The sequence below is a fragment of the Urocitellus parryii genome, chromosome 3 (assembly GCF_045843805.1).
Source record: "Urocitellus parryii isolate mUroPar1 chromosome 3, mUroPar1.hap1, whole genome shotgun sequence".
Taxonomy (NCBI): Eukaryota; Metazoa; Chordata; class Mammalia; order Rodentia; family Sciuridae; genus Urocitellus; species Urocitellus parryii.
The window spans coordinates 214,106,090-214,119,937 of record NC_135533.1 but is presented as its reverse complement, the minus strand read 5'-3'; the positions used below and the strand labels follow the sequence as shown (position 1 = coordinate 214,119,937).

General features: G+C 41.9%; 1 protein-coding gene across 1 annotated transcript; it reads right to left on the bottom strand.

Annotated features, from left to right (window-relative positions):
• Nucleotides 1-7,421: 7,421 nt before the first annotated feature.
• On the bottom strand, nt 7,422-8,360 carry LOC113176747 (olfactory receptor 7D4-like). Its single transcript, XM_026381274.2, has one exon. It carries the CDS (start codon nt 8,358-8,360, stop codon nt 7,422-7,424), a length of 939 nt encoding a protein of 312 aa, XP_026237059.2.
• Between the last annotated feature and the right edge of the window lie 5,488 nt (nt 8,361-13,848).

Sequence of the window (13,848 nt, the reverse complement as noted above, 5' to 3'; positions counted from 1 at the left end):
GTTTCCATATATGAGAGAAAACATTTGACCCTTGATTTTCTCAGCCTGACCTTTGTTAGTTAACATGATGTTCTTCAGTTTCATTCATTTGCCAACAAATTTCATTCTTCTTTATGGCTGAGTGAAACCCCACTGAGTCTATATGCCACTTTTTTTATCCATTCATTTGTTGACAGACAACTAGGCTGGCTGCACAACTTGGCTAATGTCAAATGCACTGTTATAAACATTGGCATGCATATATTCCTATAGTATTGTGATTTGGGGTAAATATCAAGGAGTAGAATAGCTGGTTCATATGGAGATTCCATTCCTAATCTTTTGAGCAATCCACATTCTGATTTCCATAGTGGTTGTGCTAATTTGGAGCCCCACCAACAATATGTAAGTGTTCCTTTTCCCAGCATCCCCACTAGTATTTATTATCATTATTTCTATTTTTGGCAATGTCTATTCTAAATGGGGTGACATGAAATTTCAGTGTAGTTTTGATTTGCATTTACCTGATTGATAAAAATGTTGAACATTTTTCATATATTTCCTAGCTGTTTGCATTTCCTTTTTGAGAAATATTTAGTTCATTTTCTCATTTATTAATTGGGTAAATTTTTTGGTGTCCAAATACACACACACACACACACACACACACACACATATATGTGTGTGTGTGTGTATATTTATTTATTTATTATATATTTATTTATATATATTATATATATATATATTTATATATATTTATATATTTATATTTTATATATATTCATCCTCTGTCAGAAGAGGAGCTAGCAGAAACAGAAACTGGGTACAGTGCTGCACATCTATAATCCAAGCAATTCAGGAAGCTGAGACAGGAGGATCATAAATTCAAGGAAGTCTCAGCAATTTAGCTAGACCCTCAACAACTTAACAAGACTGGGTCTCAAATTTTTAAAATAAAATTAAAAGGACTTGGGATAGGGGCTGGAGATGTGGCTCAAGCGGTAGCGCGCTCGCCTGGCATGTGTGCTGCCCAGGTTCGATCCTCAGCACCACATACAGACAAAGATGTTGTGTCCGCCAAATACTAAAAAATAAATATTAAAATTCTCTCTCTCTCTCCCTCTTTCTCACTCTCGCTAAAAAAAAAAAGGACTTGGGATAAGGATTTGGAAAATAGATTAAGTGCACCCGGGTTCAATTCCTAGTACAGGAAAAAAAAAAGTAGTTAGCAAAGATTTTCTCCCATTCTGTAGACTCTCTTTTCATGCTTTAGATTAGTTTCTTTGCTGTACAGAGCTTTGTAATTTGAGACCAGCCCACTTATTGATTCTTGGTTTTATTTCTTGAGCTTTAAGAATCATATTAAGAAAGTCAATGCCTGCATTTATATGTTGGATTGTTGACTCTGTATTCTTCTAGCAGCTGCAGAGTTTCTTGTCTAATTTTTAGGTCTTCAATCCACTTTGAGTTGTTTTTTGTGCAGGGTGAGAGAGAGAGAGAGGGATCTAATATCTACATACAGATATCCAATTTTCCTAGTACCCAAGAAAATAAAACACAAGGTATCCTGACTGCTGAAATATTACTAAAGTAAAATCCAGCAAGGAATACAAAGAATGTATTCTGCCAGATTGGGTTTTACTCCAGGAATGCAAGGTTGGTTCATTCTCTATAGAACCATATCATTCACTCCTGAAACTGTGTCAGGTCTCTGCTCAAATGTCAACTTTTCAATGAAACTTTGCTTCATCTTTCTCTGTACGATTATAATAATTTAACATTTTCTTACCTGATTCCCAATTCTCCATAAGATCTAGTAGTTGATACCTTTCTCATAGCACCAGTTTGGGCAACAGGGGAGACTCAGAGCAAAAATTGGCATGTACAGATTTTTTAGGGTATGCACATGGTATCAATGCTTATGACAGAAATGAGATGAAGACAAGATTAGGAAAGTCCTGAGCTGAAATATGACACTCTTCCAATGTCTATGTTTAAATATGAGGTGCACCTTATACCTTTTGCATTGACGCAGAAATATTCAGATTAAATGATTGGATTATGAGAACTGTAACATAATCAGTTCATCCTACTTTTAATGGACAGACTGTGTGGCAACGGTAGGCAGGTGGGGCATAAATGGAGGAGGTGGGTTGCTGGGGTGTGCCCTGGAAGGGTTCATTCCCTGTGGTCCCTCTCCCCACACTTCCTAGCTACTGGGAATGGAGCAGCACTCCTCCCTCCACCATACCCTTCTGCCATGAGATGTTCTTCCTTTCCTCAGGCCCAGAGCAATGGAGTTGGCTGACCATGAACTGAATCTCTAAACTTGTGTGCCCAAATCAACTTTTCTTCCTCTAAGTTTTTCTTGTCAGATATTTTGGTCACAGTGATAAAAAGATGACTAACATGGTGTCCATTCATCTGGCAAAGCAATATGGAGATGAGATGTAGCTGGAGAATTGTCCCACATTGTGGCAAATGGACCAGGTTTTAATTTGTGTATTGATCAGTCTTTGGTTGCATCCTTGGGAAGGAAGCATGAACTTAGTACAGTAATAATTTTCTTCTGGGGAAGTCCCAGAAAAGGGCTAACAGTGATGAGCTTCCTGCCAGCAGTACTCCCAGAAGGTGGGGTAATACATCTAGTAGCACATCACAGTGCCAGATACACTTACATTTCTTATTTATTGCCTATTGCTACCCTCATGGGTGAATGCCCCCGGAGGAAAAGAATTCCCATCAGTTCTTGTACCATTGCATATGCAGAATCTAGAACAGAACATGGCTGTACTGAGCTATCAGCTTTTGTGGAATTAATGAATAAACAAACAAACATCTACTGGGAAAAAAGAAATATTTCCACTATAACTGGAGTGCCTAGTGGTAGAGTCCTTCACACATATCTTTCTTTTCTTTTTTAAACATTTTATTTTTGCCATGCTGGGCGCTCTATCACTGAGCAACATCCACAGCACTTTTTATGTTTTACTTGGACACTGTGTGTGTGTGTGTGTGTGTGTGTGTGTGTGTGTGTATACTTACCCATGCTAGGCAAGTGTTCTACCACTGAGCTGTGTCACTGCTCAGTTTATTTTATTTTGAGACAGGGTCTCAGTAATTCACCAATCCTCCTGCCTCAGCCTCTGAAGTAGCTGGGATTACAGGCATGAGCCACCTCACCTGTCTTGAACTTCTTGATATATGAAATTCCATAACACATGTAGCATGAACCAATCAAATCCAACCACCCTTTTCCACCCTCTCCCAACTGCAAACCCTTCCTATTCTCTAGGAATCACTAGTCTGCTTTAAAGTCAACTTTTATTTCCTAGTTCTTACATATGAAAGAGTGCATGTGGTACCTGTAGTCCTGTGTCTAGCTTATTTTGTTTAACATAATGTCCTTCATTTCTATCTGTTTTGCTGTAAATGACAGGACTGTAACAGAGACTTTTTAAAATTAAAGGCTCCAGATTGACTTTAGCCCTTCCATTTCCTAGTAAAAGTTTTTATATTTTTGTTTTTGTTTTTCCCTCAATGAACTTTCTCAAGTGGAAACTGAAAAACTATCCCGGTGCCTAGGTGGGCTCCAGGGAAACAGGAATTCTGACATGTCCTCTGGCCAGCACAGCCGTTGCTGGGTACTAAATCTATGTACATGTTTCCTGACTTTTGCTTCTGGGAGTTGTGACCACCTCTGTAGGACAGGTGGAGGTGAGCTACCTGCCTTTCCAGGTTTAGCCACAACTTCAATTCACTTTTTCTTTTCACATTTCTGCTTATTTCTTATGTGGGAGGGCAATCAAATGCAATCAGCTGAGCTTTTATGATTTGCCTGCCAGTAAAAAAAAAAAATCATTTTTTTATTTGGTTGAATAATACTCCATTGTGTATGCACCAAATTTTTCTTATTCACTTATATGTTGATGGACAGGGAACTTTAGCTATTGTGAGTAGTGCCATAATAAACAATGGCATGCTGGTGTCCCTTCGATATACTGGTTTCGTTTCCTTTGGAGAGACAACCAGAACTGGGATAGCTAGATATGATTGAAGAGTTTTTTCAGAGTGGAGAAGTAGCCTACTGGTAAAGTGCTCTCCCAGCCCGTGTAATGCCCTGAGTTCAATACATAGCATGTGAAAACACGCACACACACACACACACACACACACACACATACAAACTCAAGTACAAAATAGAAGTCTCTTTCAATGTTTCTTTTTTATTATGGTGTGTGTGTGTGTGTGTTTGTGTGTGTGTGTGTGTGTGTGTGTGTGTGTTGCTAGGGATGGAATGCAGGGTCTTACACAGGAACTTTACTATTTTCATACCAGGAGACTCCCCTGACTATGGACTCACATGGTTGGTTATATATAGATCCATTGCTGTAGGGGAGACACTGAGATTCAAGGAAAGAAAGTGAGTATATCCCGGGTCAGCTTGCCCTTTGGTTTGATGGAGGGTCCTGGTGGATTCCAAATGAGTCCTTTTCTTACCACTCAGGTGTTGCTCTGTGGATATTCTCTCTCCCTCCTATCTCCTCTATCTTTCTTCCCTGCCTCGCCAACCTTTTCAACACACATAATTGCAGTGCTGAGGAAGGAACCCAGGGCCTCATACATGTGAAGCAAGCACTGAACTACACCTCCGGCCCCAAGCTCATGTCCTTCTCTGGAAGCATCATGTCGGGATTGAGGATCTCTGCTCAAGTCCTACTAATAGGGAAACAAGGATGTGGACTCTTTCACCTGAATCTCTGCCTTCATTTTGCACCGGTCTCCTTTGCTCTGAGTCACCTGAGATTCCTGGAGCAACAGGTCTGATCAATAAGCATTTTGTGAGGCAACAGAAACTTTCTTATCACCAAAAAGGCCCGGCCTGCCAAACCCTGAGATGAAGATGTCTGAGACCATGCCTGGTCAAGATGGTCTGCTTTGGCAGCTGTGCAAAGCCTCTAACAATGCAACCCATGAACGTTTACCCTCATTCTCTTCTACATAATTAAAACTCAAAGTTTGCCAGATCCTTAATAACAAGGCTATTGGCTCTTGTCTCCTCTTGTCTACCCTGATTAGAGCTCCTTTTCTGCTTTTTCCCCGTTACTTTTTCTATTTGTCATTCAAGATAAGTGGCAGGACCTGATGACTTGTCTGACACCTCCTTCTTGAGTCAGGCCTCTGGCCTAGGACTCCAGTAATAATAGTAATATAAATAGCCCTTAAACAAGCTGATCTCTAACTTATGATCCTCCTGCCTCTGCCTTCCAAATAGCTGGATTACAGGTGTGCCCCCACTGGGACTGTCCCACACTAATTATTACTGTGACACCTGTGTGTGTGTAGGCCAGGACAAATTTCCCTTTTGCCACATGGCTTCCTATTGTTGTATCAACAGCAACAGTAATTATAGATGGTATCTCTAGAGTAGTCACCATATCTCTAGGCCCTTAGGTCTTTTCTTAAAGCCCATCATGCATTATTCATAGAAAACTCACAAGCAAACTTGGCTCAGCTTCCCTTTCTCTCTGTTTGGGTAGGTTAATATCCTTCTTCCCTTGCTTCATGAAACATCATGTGGTCTGTGATCCTGAAAGTCAGCACTGATCCTGCAGTGCCCTCCCCCTCCCCAGCCAGGGTGGATGCACAGGGAACACTGCTCGCTCCTCTCCTTTGCTCTCTCCAGAGCCCCTCCCTCCACTTCTGTCATGAGCATGCCTCCTTCCAAAGCTCACATTCTACATGAATAATATTAGTTGTATAGATTTAAAAAATCTTAACTAACAGTATAACTACTTTTTTAAAGATCACATAGAAATTATCATATGGGTGTGGCATTTACATAACAGATAAAATAGAGACTCATTCTGTGTTTTTGATAAAGTTCTTCATTGCAGAAACAAATAGCAAACTACAGTCCAAAAAAAGACCAATTCTATTGGCTAAAGATATTTCTTCAAATTAAACAGTTCACAATGCACTAGCTTGATGGGCTTGTAAAGTATAATATCTTTAAAAGGCTAAATGACATGTCATTTCTAACAAAGAGGGCATAGAAGATGTGAGAAAGTAATTTTCAGCAATATCTGAGGTTTGTAATGATAACCTTCTGCAGAGAATATCTTGTTAATGACAGAGTTAAGATTTTCTGGGAATTGATGTCATCAAACCAGGTTTGATGCTGTGTGAAGAACTGACTACAATTTAATGCTAGATTTAGCAAAAGCATTAAGGCAGTTGATAGTTCCTAACCAATACAACATCACACATTTTCATTGTTTCGTGTTCTAGCTTTAGAAAAATGCATACATTTTATTTTATGAATCATGATGCATAAATTCCCTCAAGAACTAGTGGGTGGTATGAAAACAGAAGAGAGATCATTAGGACAGAGGAAAGGGACTGTGAGGGAGGGAGGAGGGAGGAGGAAAGAAAGGAATGGTGGAAGGGAACTGAGGACACCGTCCTGGGTACGCTCCTGAATATATGAGAGTGAATTTCACCTAGATGTGCATCCGTAATGCACTGAATTTAAAAAACTACAATTACGCAGAAGAAAGGCCAGTAGAATAAAATCAATCAATCAATCAATCAGTAAATGAAGGAACGGGGGAAGAGGAAAGCAGTGAAAGAGGAAGTCATGAGGGTGGAAATGGACAAAATTAAATTCAATGCTTGTATGATTATGTCACAATGAACACTAGGAACTCTACTGTTACGTGCAATTAGAATGCACTAAGAAAAAATTTTAAAAGAATTAGTGGGTGAAGAAAACAGTGAGTAGGAGGACGGACAGGAATTATTGTTTGAATATTACTAGAAAAATGGCTTCCCAGCTGGGGTGGCTGGTGGGGCTGGAGGTGGGAGTGCAGGGGCCTCAGCTGCCTGTCAGGGGGGGGTTTCCTCCCCAGGGAGCACTCCCACTTCCAGGGAGGGCAGACTCTGCATCCTGGTGCCTGAGGTCACCTCCCCCATGCCCCTGCCACACCCTGCAGGAGCTTCTCTGCCCTGGGCTGAGGATGAGCAGCAGCAGCTGTCACAGGACTCCCAGGTGTGGGGTGAAGGGAAGCAGCAGCCATGACAGCCCATCCTCAGGGTCCTGGAGTTTGCTGCTTCAGTGACTCCTCAGCTGTTCCACCCTCATGTGGTTTATGCTTTCAGAGTCCCTGGGAAGGGGTCCTGACTCAGGGGTGCCCCTGGCATGGGAGTGGGTTTGAGTGACAGGTCAGGGAAGGCACCCACCATGAGCCCTGAACAGCTAATCAGCCACGGCTACCAGGGAGTCCTTGGAGGGCATTTGCCCTTTTTGGTTACTGAGAGGCCCGAGGGTCTCATCCCCCACAGCTGTTTTACTCTCCTAATCTCAAGAGGTACTATTTTTCTGGAAGAACTAACTCACTTTGACTCAGTCTAAGAGCTCACAGGCAAGGCAGGTGACAGATTCATGAAATGGAAAATGTCCCCAAGATGAGTTTTCTCAAGGCCCCCTTCATGTCCTTGTTCCTCAGGCTGTAGATGAAGGGGTTCATCATGGGGGTGACCAGCGCATACATCACAGAGGCCACTGTAGTCTTCCTGGGAGAATCAGTAACAGCAGAACTAAGGTAAACCCCAAAAGCAGTCCCATAGAACAAGGAAACCACCGACAGGTGAGACCCACAGGTAGAAAAAGCTTTGTACCTTCCACCAGTGGACGGGATTCTCAGGATAGAGGAAACAATTCGAGTATATGAAAAAATTATGCCAGACACAGGACCAATACCCAACAGCATGGTTGATAAATAAACCACAATGTTGTTGACGAGGGTATTAGAACAGGCCATCTTGAGGATCTGAGTCAGATCACAGAAGAAGTGGGGGATCTCCGGGTGTTTGCAGAAAGACAGACGCAGCAACAGAAGAGTGTGCACCAGGGCACTCACAGTGCTGGTGAGCAGACAGATCAGGACCAACAGGACACAGAGGCGGGGGTTCATGATGACAGTGTAATGCAAGGGGTGGCAGATGGCCACGTATCGATCATAGGCCATCACAGCCAGCAGTAAGTTGTCCATACCTATAAAAACCACGAAAAAGCATAGCTGAGTAAGGCAGCCTGCATAGGAGATGGCTTTTCTTTCTGTCTGGATATTCACCAGCATCTTAGGGACTAAGGTGGAGGTGCTACAGATGTCAGCCAAGGACAGGTTGGAGAGGAAGAAGTACATGGGGGTGTGGAGGTGGGAGTCAGAGCTGATGGCCAGGATGATGAGCAGGTTCCCAAGAACAGTGACCAGGTACATCGTCAGGAACAGTCCAAATAGGATGGGCTGCAGTTCTTGGTCCTCTGAGAGTCCCAGAAGGAGGAATTCTGCTGCAAGTGTTTGGTTTTCTGACTCCATGTGGTTGAGAGATCTGCTGAAGGTAGAGACATGGTCAGCAATGGAACACACCCAGTTATCACTTGGTGGAAAGAAGTCTTTGGTAGTGACTTAAAATTGTGGGTCCTATTTAAACATTTCCTCTCTTCAGCTTCTACTCTTTATTCTTTTCTTCACCCACTAATTCTAGAATTTATATTTTATGATTTAAAAAATAAAATGACTGTGTTGTTTAATGTTACAATACAAAAATAAAAATATATGCTATTTCATTTATTAGGAATGATCACTCCTAAATGCTCTGACTTAACCTGGTATTAAAGGGTCTTCAATTATTAATACAGTTTCAATCCTGGTTTGATGACATCATTTCCTAAAGAATTTTAAATCTGTCATTGATGTCATTCTGTCTCTGCCCATCATTGCCAAATTGAGTATTGCTCAAAATTGCCATCTCGTGTTTTTTTTTTCCTTCCTCCTCGTGAGAAATGAGAAAATCCAATCAGTCCTTTAAAGATATTATTATATTGTTCAATCATCTCAAGCATTCCATTGTGACTTATTTAATTTAAAGGAATTCCTTTTTCTTTTCTTTTAGTATTTATGTTTTAGTTATAGGTGGACCCAATAGCTTTATTTTACGTTTATGTGGTGCTGAGGATTGAACGCAGTGCTTCACGCATGTTAGGCGAGTGCTCTACCTCTGAGCCACAATCCCAGCCCCAAGAATTCCTTTTTTCTACTAGAATTCTAGCATTGACTTTGTGTGTGTGTGTGTCTGTGTGTGTCTGTGCGTCTGTGTGTGATGATGATTTGTGACTTGGTCCTGAAGTGAGGAACATTTCTAAAAGCACTGAATGGATCTCAACATTGTGTCTTTTTTTTACAACTATTGCAACCATAAAGAAAATGACTATCTGGTCCTGAAAAGAAAAGTAGTTTGGTGTTTTGAAAGTCTGGTTCATTTATTCATTTTAAAAATTATTTATTCGTAATTGCAGTTTCTTTCATTGCTTTGCCTTCTGGGAAGCTTGGAGTCTGATGTGTGGATCATGTCTGGAAAGAACATTTCAGACACGTATATTTTCACTGATTTTTTTTTCTGAGCGGAAGTTTCCAGACTGTGCCCCTGTAGGGCAATGATTTTGTAATTATCCCTCACACTTAGAGCTCTCCAAAGGGCCCTCACCTGTGTGAGTTTTGCAGAGAACTCCAAGATGCAGGTGAAGACCAACGCTGCCTTGTGTCACACATCCACGGCATTCCACCCAGCACACCTTTAAGACACGCAGGCTCCCTCTGTACCTGGCCCTTGTAAGAATCCTATGTGTGCTGACGTCCTCTTAGCCATCTTCACCTTGTGAAATGGACACTCCCTATCCTAGCTGAGTCAGGAAATCTGCCAGTGTGAACAGTGCTAAGAGCTGATGTGCAGATATGTGACTGACTAAAGTCATGGCCAAATCACGTGCTTCTGGTTCCATCCACATTGATGGATATGACAGAAAGTGAAATGAGCCTGGCCAAAAAGACAATAATACTGTATGTTTCCTTTCATATTTAGGGGCTAAAAAAACTTGATTTCATAGAAGTAGACAGCAGAGCGGTGGTCACAGGATCTAGGGATGGGAGGAAGAAGGGTGACAAAGGGAGGCTGGGGAACATGGACCACTGTAGAGTCGAGAGCAGGAATGTGTTCTAGGGTGCTACAGCACAGTAGCCTGGCTACGGTTTACAGCCATGTGTTATATACTTTAAAAAAAAAACTAAAAAATATATTGCAAAGGTTCCCAAACCTAAGCAATGATAAACGTTCTTATGGAAATACTAATCACCCTCATCTGATCACTGGATATTGATTTTTCACTGCATACTGAATTTTCATACTGCTCTTTATTTGTAATTATAATGTATCAAATGTTTATTGCTTCTCCTTGTAAGTGGAGTAGGTTCAAATCTCAGTGTAGTTTTGATGTGCGTTTTCTTGGTGGCTAAATATGCTGAACATTTTCTCTTGTAGCGGTTGGCCATTTGCACTTCTCATTTTGAGAAGTTTGCGTTTAGGCCATTTGACTATTTATTGATTGGGTCATTATTTTTTTTTATTTGAATGGTTGTGTTTTGAGTTTTTAGTACATCTGGATCACAGCCCTCTTTCAGAATAGGAGCTGGACACAACTTTCTCCTAGTCTGACAGTTTCCTCATTATTGTGTTTTATCCCTTTTTGACTCAATGTCATCCTGTTTATTAATTCCTTCATTATTTCCTGAGCTATGGGGTCATTTAGGAAGACTTTACATACACCTAGATGTGAAAGTGTTTCTCCTTTTTTTCTCCTAATATTTGCTGTATATCTGGTTTTATAGCCAAAATGCAAGCATAAAGAATAAAAAATAACAAAAAGTGCTAGCTAAGGTATGGGGCATGAATGACCTATTGTACACTGGATGTGGGAAGCTAAATTAGTCCAGCCCCTATGGCAATAAAAGAGGTTTTCCTGAAAAAGCTAAAAATGCATCTACCATATAATCCAGCATTCCTTGGTACTGGTCAAAAAGGGCTAAAGTCAGCGTGGTTTAGAGACACATGATTAGCCATGTTTATTGCTGCACGATTCACAATAGTCAATTAGGGCAACCGCTCAAGTGTTCATCTACAGATTCAGGGATAAAGAAAAGGTGGTATGTTGTGGTACCATATGATAGACTTGAACAGCCTGATATTGAGTAAATTGAGTGAGATTCAGAGAACAAATTATTACATATATTATCTCCTATGTGGAAGCTAAAGGGGGAAAACAAATTGGAAGGGATACAAGAAGAGTAGAGGAAGGGGATTTGGGACAAACCCATGGGAGGTGGGGGATAGCACTGGGGAATGAAATTGATCAAATTGTGTCTTCACACAAGCATGAATACACCACAATGAGTCCACCATTCTGTGTAAACTATATGCACCAATTGTTTAGATTTTTAGATGAATTTTCAAATTTAAGTATTTATCTGAGGATGTGCACATGGGAGGATGCGCATTCCCAGGGGAAGTGGCGGAGGGGCCTGCAGGAGTCCTGAGAGATCAAGGGAGACTGTCAAGCGTGTTTTTCTCTCTGCCTGTACCCGTGCCCCTTGAAAGGATCACAGACCACAGGATGCATTATGAACTGAGGGAAGAAGGACATTAGTCTACACAGGACAGAAATGAAATGGAGCCAAGTCCAGCTGTGCCATTCAGGGGACTGAGTTTTGCAGACATTAATGAAGAATGGTCCACAGTGCTAGGGATATTGTGATGAGTCTGGAAATGTTAGCATTATTTATTGCTGTTGTTACTTTATTAACAATGGCACAGTTGTTGTAAGAAGAAGAAGCTGTCTTGGTATAACACGGGAGAGAAAAGTTTCAGCTCTGTTTAGAACCTTCCCTTTCCCCTGGATATACTGATACAGGAGCTTCATTGACACTCACTTAGGGCTCTTGAAACGAAAATGGTGCTTATATATTTGTAAAAATAAAAAGTTCAATGAGAAAGGATTTCTGCACTTTCTTTTAAAATGTTAAAGGTTTTCTCAGAAAATTAAAAATAGAATTAATAAATAGGGGCTCAGTGGCATTTATCTCAGCTACTCATGAAGCCAAGGCAGAAATATTTCTAGAGTCCAGGAGTTCATGGTCAGCTGGGCACCTTAGAAAGACCTCATTGAAAGATAAATCATGATAAAAAGAGTGTTACCACACAATCCTGTAATTACAGTTATGGGTTTGCTTATCCAAAAAACACTGGAAGCAGGGTATCAGAGAGATGTGTACCCCCCATTTACTGTAGTGAACCAGGAAAAATGGCTTCCCTACTAGGGAGCTCACTAGAGCTGGGGAAGGAGGCAGAGGAGGGAAACAGGTTTGGTTTACTGGTAGCTTTGAGGAAGACAGAGGAGAGCTATTTTCTGTCTCAAATCTCCATCTTTCAGGAATCAGGGCTCAGAAAGCTTTTATAAAACAGAGCTGACAATGGGATAAAAGGCAGTCAGTCTATGCATAGGTAGACTGTGGCAGGCTGCGTTCATCAGAAACCAGCACAGACTGGGCTTCCTGCGCTGGTCAGGGCCAGACCCAGCTGCTCAGCCTCCATTCTCAGTGTGAAGAAGTTGAGGAGCTAAATCCATTGGGAGCCTTTGATTTCCAAGGTGACCCTTATCAGCAGCACTATTCACAGGACCAGCAGGTGGGAGAAACCCAAGCGTCCAGGTACAGAGGAGTGAAGGCAACCAACATGGCATGTGGGTAGAGCAGAGTAGCCACTGTCCTCACCAGAAGGACAGTTTCCACAACAGGCTGAGCCTGGAGGACCCTGTGCTTGGTGACATAAGCAGCCACAGAAAGGCAGAGGCTGGCCTGCAGTTCCATGGGGCACCATGCACTGACATTCACAGCAAGGGGGACAGGAGCGGGGCTGTGAGGGCTGGGGGCAGAGAGTGAGGAGTTAGTGTGGATGCTCCAGAGATTGGGTTTTGCAGGATGAAAAGTGTCTTGAGGATGGAAGCTAGTGATGTTTGGAAAACATCATGAACATGACTCAGGCCTTATAATTGTCAACTTAAAACTGGTTGTAATTGTAAAGTTTGTTATGTCTATTTGCCACAAATTAAAAATTAATTAATAAAAAGCATTGAAGGAACACTTTCTGAGTAGCTTCATTGATGCTCCTCTGCTAGATGGAGCTTTGAGAAACCACCCACCCCTCCTGTCTCCCTCTGCATGCAGGAGAAAGCCCTTCTCGGGTACAGTCTCACGCTCACCCCTCTCCCCTCTCTCTCCCTCAGTGAGGAAGCTGCAGGTCAGGGAACATTTAGCACATTTAGGGAGATATAGACCTTTCCTCTGCCTGTTCTTGGTTAGAATCACCTCCATGTCCAGCTCAGAATCCGGGGCTGATGTGTCTCCAGGAGGAGTGCACGCAGGGGCAGGGCTTACACACTCACCGCCTGGGTCCCCTCTCCACTCCGGAACTTGGAAAACTGATCTTTGATGACACACAGAAGCATGAAAGTACTGGCTGATCCTTTTAATGTCTGATGAATGATTTTACAAATAAAGGGACAGGAGCCATTCTAATGAGCCCCTAAGGGTCAGAGATTAAAAAAAAATAAGCACAAAGTTCTCAACACCCAGCCTTCCTGAACGACCCACAGGGGACAAAAAGAGACCAAGAATGATGAGGTGAGTATTCTCTAGAAAGAAGAAAATTATTATTCCTCTCTGGTCCCAAAACTGCTGTGCATCTTAATCCCAAAAGGGCTTGTTAAACACACATATTTAAGGTCTATTGGAGAATCTGGCAATGTCTAGATCTTCAGAGGGATCCTAGAATTTTCCTACTGTCAAATTTCCAGGTGCTGCTGATTCTAATGGTACAGGAATTCCACATTGAGAGCCAGTAGTGGAGAACACGGACATTTGCAAGTCCTTCCCACATGGCAATGAACGTAAAATTGCTTCTAAGTGGTTCTTGGTG

Bases quoted from the DNA above. Each gene is read 5' to 3' on its own strand.
- LOC113176747 (XM_026381274.2), bottom strand. From the start codon at position 8,360: ATGGAGTCAGAAAACCAAACACTTGCAGCAGAATTCCTCCTTCTGGGA.